The sequence below is a fragment of the Sardina pilchardus genome, chromosome 9 (assembly GCF_963854185.1).
Source record: "Sardina pilchardus chromosome 9, fSarPil1.1, whole genome shotgun sequence".
Taxonomy (NCBI): domain Eukaryota; kingdom Metazoa; phylum Chordata; class Actinopteri; order Clupeiformes; family Clupeidae; genus Sardina; species Sardina pilchardus.
Genome location: NC_085002.1, coordinates 26,900,698 through 26,914,324, shown reverse-complemented (window position 1 = coordinate 26,914,324; position 13,627 = coordinate 26,900,698). Strand labels below are relative to the sequence as shown.

Below are 13,627 nucleotides of genomic sequence, written 5' to 3'. Positions count from 1 at the left end.
ATCTGGCAGAAAGCCATGAGTTTCTGTCTCCAGTGGATGACAAAAAAACTCCCCGCTTCACAGATGTAAGTAAGCAGCAATAAAAGAAATATTGTTCATCAGGCTATTCCCACTTGGCTTTTTTTTTTCATCTCTGCTCATCACTCACATTCTCTGTTGTGAATCTGTCTTCTCTAATATGTGCTTCTTTTTCTTTTCCTCAGTTCGAGGGGAAGACCTCCTTTGGAATGTCCGTGTTCAACCTGGGAAATGCCATTATGGGCAGTGGAATTCTGGGATTGGCATACGCCATGGCCAACACTGGCATCGTCTTGTTTTTGTGAGTCACAGTGCAAGCATGTTTCACAGACACTTGTTTTGATGTTGACGATGAGAATAAATAATATCTCAGACTAATAGGTTTGGAACATCATCATCAACAACAATAAGAGACACTATCATGCATCTTAATTTAAAATCAGGCCTTGTTTAATTCACTCGTTGTCTTCCAGCAGAGACATATTCCTCACGAGTAAATTCCCCACAGCATTCACTCCTTGAACGCAACAGAAATATTTTTTTAATTATTATTACCAAATTAGTTTTAAGCAACCGAGAGGAATAAGTCCCCAGCTTGTTCTTCCCTTAATTAAGCCAACAAGATGTTCATTTAAGAAACATAAATAAAAAATGAGTCATTGTTTGAGCATCATGGTGTCAGTGCAAGTAGCCTACTGATGAGGCTGCACGCTCTCCCTAGTGCTCTTGAGCCGTAGAGGAGAACTAATCAGTCTGTGGCCCTCAGGAAACGCAAAGCTTAAGGAGACCTTAGTCAAGGTGTCTCATTAATATGCTAATACAATGACTTTGGTGCTGTTGCAGTTCTATTACTATGATGGATGTGTGTGTGAGTTAGCCATGTTCTTTACTTAGTGTTTTTGCGTGGGTATCCATGCAAGATCTTCATGGCTAATGGAAGATCATGCATGGATGAGTTTACATACAGGGGGGTTTGCTGTTGTGTGCGTCGTGCACAATTATGTTTCAACATCATCTGTAGTCACAGCAGCAAGACGATGTGATTATTTTGTAGTCTGGAGGTCCGGTCTAGCCCAGTGAGGAAGTTACATAAGAAGTAAGCTTTGGATTTAGAGTTTAGATTTGGATTTCCAACAGCCTTGCCACAGAGCTGTGATGATGTTCATTATTAAGATGGCAGACTGTCGCCCTCGGCCCTTCTCACAGCAGGGCCCAAGGCGATCACAGCGCAGGCAAACATGGAACATGCTGGAAGAGGAGAGGCGGTGGGAAAGTCTGAGTATCTGGGAATCAAAGGTTGTCTCTGTGTAGACTCACGGCTTGTAAGACCGCTGTGATTTGAACCCTGCCGTAGTGGGAGCTTGGATTCCGAGAAAGAGTATTAATCAAACGTAAGCGGCAGGATGCCTGGGAATAGGGTGGTATAAATGGAATTGGAGGGCTTTTTTGCTCTAAATGTCTTTAAACAACTCACTGTGAGCTGCCAGAAGTATTTGACATGGTATGAGGTATGGCACTTTAATACATTTGAAGTGTCGTCTGATGGCAAAATACTGGGGCTGGATGAACATTTTTGTTGAAAGCTATAATGGCCTTTTGAGACCATCTATTCAGGGGACTATAATTTTGAGGGCATGCTATGGCCAGATATATGGTGTGATGTCCACTTTGAGTACATTTCCTTTCTTTAAAGTACATTTCCATTAGAGTGCTAGACACTTAGCCACAACAAATCATTAACCTCCCTTTCATCCATGTGACCTATGGCTATGGAGGATAACCACCTTATACTCCCTTTGCATTTTGTGTCTGCTCCAAACAGCTGGATTTCTTATGCTCATGTTTTCTCACACAAGTAACCAAAGCACACTGGCCTACTGTAAATGAAAAAAAAATGAAAATGGTCATGTGTATCACACATCTCATCACTCTATGCCTACTCTTGCTTATTTTTTCAATGCGGTCAACTACTGCCTCTTTAAAGAGTGACCGTATTATTATATATAAAGGTAACAAGGTGACCCAGCCTGGAGTAACGTGGCCCTGTGACATTGTTTTGTGTGGTGTAAGCCATGGTAATGCTGCTGTTATTAGAAATGTTAGATTAGCCGAGGGATTTGTTTACAAAATGACCTTCACGACTATTACACAAGAGGTGTGAGAAGGAAGGTAGGGTTTGGGATTGTTATGTCCATGCCAGGGATGGGTTCTGGCAGGCAGAGTTGCTCCAGCACCTCTGATCATTTGTTCACTGTAAGTGACAAACAGAATTGTTTCTGCCAATTTGCAGTAAAATAGGGCAAATGGCTTTTAGTCTACCATTCTACGAACTCTTTTGTGAAAATATCTTTGAAAATTTAAAAATACAATCACAAATAATATTCACTCACTGCATGCAAAATATAAGCTTTTAATCTGAAGAAACCCCATGCGGATTTTCAAAGTGGAAAAAAAAAGAAGTTTTGAGCCGTTTAGTGTGACTGGACTTGCAAGATGTCTGTAGCGGTTGAACCCAGTGTACCCAAAGCAGTGACTTCTCCCTCTGTCCAGAGACTGAGATGAACTCTGTGGCTTTCGCTCCACATCTGACAGTGCAACCCAGCCACACAGCCTGCCTGAGTCACGCTCAGCGCGCTCCTTTCCACTCACCACAAAACATGGCCTTCTATATCTGGTGGTCTGTGGTGCAGTCCAGCGTGGAGTTAGCGCCGCGGCATCAGTAAGATCATTCACTCGCCAGTGACGACCTTTGTATCAGTCTCAGGCCCACAGATTCACTGTATTTTATCTGCTGACCCCTTTCTGACAGTGAGGTATACGTGGCTTAAGGGCCGTTCACACCAAGAACGATAACGATAACGATAACTATAAATAAATATCGCTCTCGTTAATATAAATGACAACGTTCACACATAAACTATAACGATAACGACATGAAGAACGATATCGTTGCTGATCACTTTCAGAGTGATTTTGAGAACGATAAAAAGCTAACAGCCAATCAGAACCCAAAATATTCTAGCCATCACATTCATTAACACAAGGAGAGACTTTTCTTATCGTTGGCCAGTGTGGACGCTTTTATCGTTATGGTTATAGTTATCGTTATCGTTATCGTTCTTGGTGTGAACGGCCCTTTACTGTACACTTAGGATGGTGTGAGGTGAAGGCTAGGATTGTGTTGCAGTCAGCTGACAGCTGACAGCTGATTGAGAACGCCACCTTACAGCTTTTTGAAAGTTACAGTAATATGATGTAAATATGATGTAGTAGGGTTATAAACTTTATATAAATAAGTATAATTGGGTGACTGTGCAGAGTGTGAAATGGGACATCACTACATTAGCAAATGGAATAGGTAAATGCTATGCTAAGTAGGCTAGATACGGAGGTTTTGGTCTTCCCTGTCTGTCTGAGAGCCTTCGTCAGCATCACCCAGAGGGGACAGAGGCCCTACATTGCAGCAAGCTCACCCCGCCGCCTCCGTACACAGCATTGACAAGAATGAATAGAAACGAAAATAGAGAGAAAACAAGCACACCCCAGAAACCAGAAAAGACTCCTTTTTGCATATCCTCCACTTGTTTCTCTCTGTCTTTCTTTTTCCTTTTTCTTCTAAGCGCCTACTCCGAGGGCCTTGTGACACAGCCCGTGCGCCAGAAAGGCACGATATCCAGGCTAAGCTTCTCTCTCTCTCTAGCCTCGAGGGCTGAAAGGCTGAAAGGCAACAAAGCCGCCTGGTTGTCCATAGTGGCAAACTCCCCTCACTTGGGCCCAGCGAACCCTGGGGGGGGATTTTGTCGAGTCTGACTGAGCCTAGTGGTTGTGCATCATTGAAGACCCCTCTGCCCTTCGAGGAATAGCAAGTGCAGGCACAATACAGCTCCATGTCAGTAGTTGGTTGCGACAGAGCGATGTAAGAAGAAGAGAGGCAGAAATCGGGAGTATTTAGCAGCCTTTTAACAGTAAGACTGCTCTCATTATGTGACGCTCCACGACACAAACATTACTAGAGCAGCATTTTGTAGTGGAAGAGGAAGAGGAAAGAGAAGAAGAGGAGGAAAGGAACTGCACTGTATGCGGATATAAAAGGACGACATGCATCTCCCACATGAACTGCACAATGCACTTTAAGCCCTGGACCTGCTTTTAGTGATCACTTTTAGTAGTACATGGTTTTATTGCATTTATTGGTAGGGGTAGTCTTGGGGTATATGTTTTATCTCCTCTGTTTTAAAAGTAACTTTTATTCCATAACTTATTATTATATTAGTGGTAGGTGGTAGCACAGTTGGAGGGGAGTCAGGATTTCATTTCACTGCTTCTTGTAAGTCTATGACTATGCATGTGACAAATAAAGAAACTTAAACTTAAACTTAAGAGGCGTATTAAGACATAACAGTTCTAAGAACACAGTTCTGCTGACTGCTAACTGGACAGGCTACCTCTAGAACTGTACAGCTCCTAGGGCTTTTATTACCTCTGCAAAGGAGGTAATGTTTTCATCGGGGTTTGTTTGTTTGTTTGTTTGTTTGTCTGTGTGCAAGATAACACAAAAAGTTATGGATGGATTTCAATGAAATTTTCAGGAAAGGTCTGAAATGACCCAAGGAAGAAACAGTTACATTTATGAGTGATCGGTATCACTGTCTGGATCCAGGAGCCGGTTATATTTTAGCTTGGTGGAGGTCTGCCCTCTCTGAGTGCACAAAAGTAGCCCAATTATTACATGAACATAAAGTAATGAAACTGACAGCATTGCTATTTAGTTACTAGCTACTGCAGTTAGTTGACAAAGTAGAACCTCATAGCCTGGATGCCAGACCGAAGTTTAGCCCCGCCTCCATTCTTTTTCTGCAGGGAACTTCGGTCTGGCACTGCTCCGTTCAGCTGCTACTATTCGAGATACACTTCAGCTCGGACCAATCACATTTCACAGGGCGGGCTTTACGTGATGATTGACATATGAACAGCAGTGACGTTCACGGTTGCATGCGTCCTCGTTCAACGAGTTGGGTGTGAGACCATGTTCGCTTAGGTTGATTTTGATTGCAACAGAAACGCTATGGCTATGAATGCATAATTTGTTCATGCAGTTTGGCCTTTCGTTTATCTTAGCTATTGAAACGGAGGTTTTATCACGGATTCGCACAACTATTTTTGAACACTTAGACCAACGAGGATATGTGGGAAAACTTCAGTTTCACTTTCACCCAGTTAAAACAGCATGTTTGGGTGATGTTGTTCCCGTTTGTTTAAAAATGTCTGTTTGCTCGTTGGGTTAACGACACACTTCCCCAGCTGTTCATTGCATACAGTTTGAAGGAATTATTTTTAAAAACGAAGGAGGATGTTTTCCATAGCCTACCCTGCTACATATTTCTGTCTTAGATTTCGCAGATACTGACAGCCAATAACTTGTTCTGTTTGGTTTGGTCTATCCAATGAGTGCAGAGCTATCCCCCCCGCACTGTATCGGTTGAATCACGCCCCATAATCGCAGCTGAATGGAGCAGTTTCAGACTCATATTCTGATAAGAATTGAGTATGACGTCGTCAGGCTAAGAACCTCATGGCAGTAAAAAGAATCAGCAATGTTAATGATAATAAAAAAAATCTTGTCTGTCCAGAAGCCATTTGTTGCATGACAGCAGTCAGTCTATGTAGCATTCTCATTATGTCAAGCAAAATTTTATCAGAAGCTGTATTATTTCTACAAAGATTTTTTTTTTTAATGTCTTTGTCTTGGCATGCACATCAGTCATGGTTCCGATGCGTAGGCAAAACACCCTAACCCCAAACTAGGAGCTCAATAGTTATAGGAACTGCATCAGAGGAGGTCTGTAATCCCCAGTTCCATGCTGTCCGAATGTGCAAAAGGTTCTAGGAACAGCAAAAAGTCCCTGTAGTTGCTGTTAAGTTACTGTAGTTACTGTAGCATTATATTGTAGCATATGGTCATTAGTTAGGGCAAAGATACTGTAGATACACAAGACAGACAGATGCACAAGGACCAAGGTATCTTGTCTGTATGACACAGTGTAGTGATGCGGAGGAGGAGATGATGCTAGATTAAGGTGAGCAATGGGTTTTCCGTAACATGTGGTCTTTGCTATCGATCTTAGAACCTTAGAGTGATAGAATCTTAGTTGATTCCATGGGGACTACTGTTGCTAAGACCCCCGTCCTTGTTGTTGTCCCGCTTCCTCTCTGGCAGTAGGGACAGGGAGGGGAGACGAGATGACTGGTTGTGTCCCACGCCACAGTGACGAGGCCCGAGTGGGTTGAAGTCAGGACACCCTGACATGAGAGCGTGACAGGAGACGTCAGAGAGAAAGAGAGCGCATGGCGTTAGCGGGGCATCAGTCTGCTACCACTGTGCCCTCTGTCTGTTTCTGTCTTGCTCACTCTCTCTCTCCCTCTCTCCCTCTCTCTCTCTTTCTCAATTCAATTCAATTCAATTCAAATATGCTTTATTGGCACGAGCAAACCATATGATGCATTTCTCTCTCTCTCTCTCTCTTGCTCTCACTCTCTTCCTCTCACTCTCTTCCTCACACTCTGTCACCCTCACTCTCTCCCTCACTCTCTCCCTCACTCTCTCTCTCTCTCCCTCTCACTCACTCTCTCTCTCTCCCTCTCTCCCTCACTCTCTCACTCTCTCAAAGAGCAGAGGAAGGATAGAAGAAGGGCGTGAGTGAGGGGGGGGGAGAACTGAGGTCACATCTCCACTCTCCGGACGTCGGCGGTGCTCTTTTGTGGCCGTGATATTTGTGGGGGTGATTGAGCGCAGCTCCGGATGCCAAGAGCGGTGCCGGGGCGCGGAGACTCACTGGGTCGCGGCAGGGCACGCCAGTCTGCGCCCACACGAATCAGCCGACCTGTCTTATATTCTTCTGTCCCCCCTCCACTTAGCGTCAGCTGACTTAGCCAGGCTCAAGCTGGGCATTGCTTTTTTTTTTTTTTTTGTGCCACCAAACACGTAGGAAGAGAAACTCAAGGAGGGGAAAAAAATGGGAAAAGAAGGAGACGGAGCAAGAGTTGAAACTGAGGTGAAAGTCGTGTTTGACCATGGAAACGGTCCCAGCGTTTTTGTTGCCAAGATAAATGAGAGACAGAGTTGGAGGAAAATAAATGAAATAAATACAGCTCCCTTTTTTCCCACTCTCTCTCTCTCTCTATCATAAGTAAATGGAGGAGGAGGCCCTGTGTGTGTGTGTGTGTGTGTGTGTGTGTGTGTGTGTGTGTGTGTGTGTGTGTGTGTGTGTGTGTGTGAGAGTTTGTGTGCGTGCGTGCATGCATGTATGTGGTGGTGGTGGTGGTAGTGTGTGTGTGTGTGTGTGTGTGAGAGTGTGAGTGTGTGTGTGTGTGTGTGTGTGTGTGTGTGTGTGTGTGTTGTGAGATCGAGTTTCCTTGTAGGAGTCCAGATTCGTGTGTTTGTCCAGATGTTGGCAGCTGGAGGCAGAGGTTGTATTTTTGGGGATATCTGCGGCTTCCTCTCGCCAGTAGTTTTCCTCTTCGTTAAGGCGCTGGCCTCTCCTCCCCTCTTCCATGCTAAAGACGAGGCCACAAATAGCTCCGCAGTAAAAGGCCCTTGTGTTAATGTACTCGTGCGCTCCTCAAGATGTCTTCTCTTTTTTCCCTGTTTTCTCAGAAGCCTGCATGGGCCCACTGGAGGTGAAGTGGTTCACACTGAGGGAGGTGCATGTATGTGACCTCATAGGAAAGACAGAGTAACAGAGAGAGAGAGAGAGAGTGACAGAGAGAGGGAGAGAAAGAGAGTGTGTGTGTGTGTGTGTGTGTGTGTGTGTGAGAGAGAGAGAAAGAGAGAGAGAGAGTTAGAGTTTTGTTGGTAATTTTCTGCAGCTGCACGCTTCTTATCTCAAGTTTTTGTGTGTCCAGCTGTACAAACTAGTGAAAGAAAAAGAAACACTATCCAGTAATGTGTAATTTCAGCTGTTTAGAGGTGCTCCCCATTAGAATATCTGCCAAAGTTCACAGATGACTAGTGTGCATTTTACCAGGTTCATCAAACAATAGTTACATTAAAACAGAATTGTGACTGAAGATTGACTACTAACTCAATTTGTCTTTGATCAGCAATAACAATAGAGCACATTTAAATAACACACTGTCACCTCCATTAGATGTCCATATTCATCATCAATCACAGTGTATTGTACGGTAGGCCTTCCCTCTAAATACCAATACGATCTTGGGAACTGAGATTGCATAATTATGCCTTTTAGAGATGTGCACTTACAGGGGAGCTACACCAGGCGTGTAACTGAAGCGTTCTGTTCGCGGCGCGTAAAACACATTTTAGAAGACCGTTCTCTTTTTTTTTTTTTTAAACGTACGTGCCGCTGTCACGTCTGGTGTAGCTGCTTCCAGACACAACGCGAATTGTTGCTACAGTTATGCGCCTGGTGTAGCTCCCCTGTTAGAATGGAATCCGTTGGCATCCATAACAGATCAAGAGGGTGATTGTGGGATGGCGTTGCCATTGATAATCCTGCAGCAGCTTCATTTTAGCGTTCATGTGCGTTCAGTGAGATTCATCATGGCTGATCATGGCTGCTGTTGTTGTTATTTCTCTGTCTCTCTGTAGGTTCCTGCTGACGGCAGTGGCAGGCCTCTCCTCCTACTCCATCCATTTGCTGCTCAAGTCCTCAGGCATCGTGGGTAAGTTCGGCCCCTGCAGCTGGAAGAGAAGGATCATGGGGGAAAGCGTGCCTCTCATCAAAAGGCAGTCGTGTTAATAAAGCTGACACCCCCCCCCTCCCCCAGCCCCCACCTCTTTCTTGCAGCATTGCCTGTGTTCTCTTTCTCTCTCTCTCTCTCTTTCTCTCTCTCTATCCCTCTCTTCATAATCACACCCCAGGCTCAAACAGACAGACAGACTGCCTGCTTTCTCCTCTGTGGAGACAGCCACTAATTGGCCTGCTCGTGACTGAACTGCGCCAGAGCTGCTCTTTGCGTGCTCAAAGTTAGACCGATGGTCATACATTGGCACATTGGCGTGTCGTGCACTTTTATGTCACTCATCAGTGTTTGCTCCGAGCATGTCATTATGAACGGCATAAATCTCCTCAGAGCGTCATGCCTAATGTCTGTGTAAACAAATTATTTATTTTCTTTGCATCACTGCATGGAGACTGTGGTATTTAATAGACTATGTAAATGGCATTACTGTATCATTTCTGATAGTATCTGGCTCAGCCTCTGGAGCAGCAATGATTGCTTGATACGAGAATGTGTTCCCTCCCTGTTTGTGCAATATACAGTAACGCACACACACACACACACACACACACACACACACAAAACTCACTCACAGACACACGCACACACAAACTCACTCACAGACACAGACACACACACACACACACACACACACACACACACACACACACAGACTCGACTCACACACACACACACAGACTCGACTCACACACACTGGTAGACACAGACTCTGAGCTGTCTATATTGATTTGGCTGTGTTTCACGCCCTAGGCATCAGAGCATATGAACAGCTGGGTTACCGGGCTTTCGGGACACCAGGAAAAATGGCTGCTGGCATTGCAATCACCCTGCAGAATATTGGAGGTGAGTAATCTGTCCTCATGCATTACTGTAATAACTAGGCACCTTAACCAGACATCTCCTCAGTGACCTTTAGTGAATATAATGACCTTGGCACTGTCAGCAGTAACACATCCAGTTCAGTATGATGATGGGGATCTGGATATGGTTCAATCAAGCATTCCATTCTAGGCTTTATTCTAGACTACAGAAACAAGCTTCAGCGCTAAGTCCTGAAGTCGTTGTCTTCCGTCATCATTGCTGGTACGTACGTACACACACACACTCTTCTGCTTCTGGTGGCCTGTAATCCACCAAGCCACCAGCTGCTGTTCGGCCAAGTGATGTGAAATGACAAATGCGTAGGAGGTCTAAGTGACAGAGGCTATGGGGTCATTATTTTCTGTTCCTTACGACGCTTCCATGCGGCCTGTGATATGTGTTGCATAAGATATTATTTCACCCCCGGGTTCATCCATATTCTCTCTCTCTTTCATTCCATCCTTTCATCTCTGTCTCCTTTTCTTCTGGTCATCTCTGTGTGTCTCTCCCTCGGTCTTTTTCACACGTCCACACCCTCCTCTCGGTTGGCCTGCGGTCATGCTGCTCGCCGTGATTCATTTCATCAAAAGATCCTCTCGCCTCAGCCTGTTCACTCTGGTTGTCCTTCTGCAGTTCTACCTTTGTTTCTCTCTTGCTCTCTCATCTCTCTCTCTCTCTCTCTCTTGTGCTCTCCTATTCTCTCTCTGCCCTCAAGCTCTATCTGTCACTGTCCTTTCCTATCTCCCTCCCCCCCTCTCTCTCTCCATCTCTCTCTCTCTCTCTCTTTGTCTCTCTCTTTCTATTTCTCTCCTGCTCTCCTCCTTCATTTAAAGCGTGAAAGGTGTGACAGAGGGGAGGGGGAGTACAGAGTTTAGGCAGGCTAAGCCAGCTGCTCATTACTGTAAGCAGCGTGTGTGTGTGTGTGTGTGTGTGTGTGTGTGTGTGTGTGTGTGTGTATGCATCTGCACATGTTTTTATTTGTGTTTGAGTCCATGTGTTTTTGTATATATAGTTACACATACACATGCACACATCCACACTTGCACACACATACACATGCACACAGATACATAGTCACACACACACACACACACAATACACACGCACACACTTGCGCACACACACACTCACACACATGCACACAGATACATACTCATACATACATACACACACACACACACACACACACACAAACACACATCTGTGTACATCTACTGTATTTGTAAATGTGTGTATTTGTGTTTGTATGTGTCTATGCGTGCTTGTGTGTAATAATACATCTGTGTTTGTATACGTGGTGTGCATCTGGATCTATGAGCATGTGTGTATGCATGCATGTTTGCATAAATATATGTATGTGAATGCATATTTGTCTATTTGTGTGTGTGTGTGTGTGTGTGTGTGTGTGTGTGTGTGTGTGTGTGTGTGTGTGTGTGTGTGTGTGTGTGTGTGTGTGTGTGTGTGTGTGTGTGTGTGTGTGTGTGTGTGTGTGTGTGTGTGTGTGTGTGTGTGTGTGTGAGAGAGAGAGAGAGAGAGAGAGAGAATTCTCTACAATATTGACCCAGATGATACACAGGAGATACAAAATTAAATTATAAAAACAAAACACCCCACTTGTACATGATGGCGAGAAGATTGATGGTGGGGTGAGAGAGAGAGAGAGCAAGAGAGAGAGAGAGAGAGAGAGAGAGAGAGAGAGAGAGAGAGAGAGGGGGGCAGCGTAACAGACTATGTGGGTCTGTAGTGTTCAATGCACTGACAGGTCTTTTGAATCTGGGCTCTCCTAATCTCAATCAGTCCTCCTGTACGCACTAGAATCTAGGCTGAGATTACGTAAGATTCTCTGTATTACTGGGTTATTAAAAGAAAGAGGAATCACAGTGCCAAGGCAACATGAAGAGATTATGTGGAGGACGGCCTATTTCTCTCCCTTTGTTTCCTGTTTGGATGAACACACACTGGCATATTGAAATGACTCAAAGATTAGTATCATACTGATAAAATGGACATATGTGTGTGCGCACAAATAGGTTATTTTTAGCATCATTTCATTTTAGCATTTTCATGCAGCTATTAGTGTTGGTGACGTTTGCTTCCTGGATAATGGTGTTCTCCCAATTCAGGGCACCGGATTACTGTGAAAACTGTATGAAGAGATTTGTATTTGACTTTTATTGGCTTCTGTATACAGTTGCATGTGTAGTGATATGTTTATGTATGTTGCATGTTGAATGAGGAAGAGGAATGAATCGGCATGTGATGAGAATATTAATGTGGAACACTTCCTCCTCTCTCTCCTCTCTCCTCCTCCCCTCCCCTCCCATCTCTCCTCTTTCCTCCTGTCCTCTCCTTTCTCTCCTCTCTCCTTGTCCCTTCTTCTCTCCTCTCCTCTCCTCTCCTCTCTCTCCTCTCCTCTCCTTTCTCTCATCTCTCCTACTCCCTTCTCCTCTCCTCTCCTACTCTGTTCTCCTCTCCTCTCCTCTCCTCTCCTCTCCACTCCTCCTCTCTTCTCCTCTCTCTCCCTTCTCCTCTCCTCTTCTCTCTCCTCCTCCCCTCCTCCCCTCCCTTCTTCTCTCCTCTCTCAGCCATGTCCAGCTACCTGTACATCATCAAGTATGAGCTTCCCCTGGTCATCCAAGCCTTCTGCGGCGTGGATAAGCCATCAGGGTGAGTAGACGGATATGAGGAGGGACACACACGGGTTCTAGGGACACACACGGGTTCTAGACCCACCGAGACCGCTGAGAGACAGAGAACACACTACTCTAGCTAGTGGGCTGCATAGCCACCATCTATAATTTCACGACTATTAGCCGCGGCTTATACATTGATTTTGCAAGATTTCTTCAACTATGAGGTTTATACGTGGGGACGGTTAATATGGTATTAATATGGTTTTGTTTTTTTTACTGTAACTTGCATAAAACACTGCTCTGCGGCTGATGCACAATGCGGCCTATACACAGGAAATTACTGTAGTGCAAATTACTTGTGCATGAGGGTTGCCTCATAACACTTTCATGTCAACTGTTGAATGAAGGGCCTAGTTTCACCAGCTTCAGTTTTTTTTTCACAGGATTACATTCACAAAGGGAATATGTGCCTGGTTCTGCCAAGCTTCTTGAAGGCCCAAACCACATTTGAAATACAGGCCTAGTTTTATGACTGTACGGAAAAACTACAGCACACAGAATAAATAGATATTTTTGTGGAGTGATCATTTAGTAAACTGGGCCGCGGCTCCCCAGACTTATTTGGCAGCCACTCTCTTTTTCCCTCCAGAAAAACCCAAGAAACCCAAATTTAGAGCGTCTCACAACCCCCCCCCCCCCCTCGTTGCTCGTCACGGCACCTGACATCACCTTGTGTTCTTAAAGAGTTGCAGATGCTCGGAGAGAAAATCACAGCGTGATAACACCCAGTGACGGAGATGAAGATTCTTAACCTCTCTTATAAAAATAGACATCTGTCTGCTCTCCCAAAGGTGTGCACTGTATGGAAATAGGAGACTGCTTGTGGTTCTCACATGCCTGTACCCTGAGATCTATACAGCCTGATAGCAAAGTGTATCCTTGTCCGTCTAGATCTTTGTGTCTCTCCGTATCAGTCTGTTTTTTTCCCCCATACAATACGAGAGACATACAATACGGCCTGGCAACATCTATTCCTTTGGATATCTCTCTCTCTCCTCTCTTCTCTCTTCTCTCTTCTCTCTCTCCTCTCTTCTCTCTTCTCTCTCTCTCTCTCTATCTCTCTCTTCTCTCTTCTCTCTCTCTCTCTCTCTCTATCTCTATCTCTCTCTCTCTATCTCTCTCTCTCTCTATCTCTATCTCTCTCTCTCTCTATCTCTATCTCCTACTCTATCTCTCTCTCTCTCTTCTCTCTATCTCTCTCTCTCTTCTCTCTCTCTCTCTCTTCTCTCCCTCGCATGACCCAGCACATTTCCAAGTGGGACAACAGGGCATCATCCCGTGGCCCTCCC

At 44.8% G+C, this 13,627-nt stretch overlaps 1 protein-coding gene across 3 annotated transcripts in view; it reads left to right on the top strand.

Annotated features, from left to right (window-relative positions):
• LOC134091804 (sodium-coupled neutral amino acid transporter 3-like) overlaps positions 1-13,627 on the top strand; it is a 52,790-nt gene that overhangs the window by 20,826 nt on the left and 18,337 nt on the right. For all 3 annotated transcript variants that reach the window (XM_062544475.1, XM_062544474.1, XM_062544476.1), the window contains 5 exons: positions 1-65; positions 204-319; positions 8,630-8,703; positions 9,535-9,627; positions 12,231-12,312. The exon at positions 1-65 is cut by the window's left edge and continues 29 nt beyond it. In XM_062544475.1, the coding sequence (XP_062400459.1) occupies positions 1-65; positions 204-319; positions 8,630-8,703; positions 9,535-9,627; positions 12,231-12,312 (430 nt within the window). The remainder of the gene's footprint in view (positions 66-203; positions 320-8,629; positions 8,704-9,534; positions 9,628-12,230; positions 12,313-13,627) is intronic.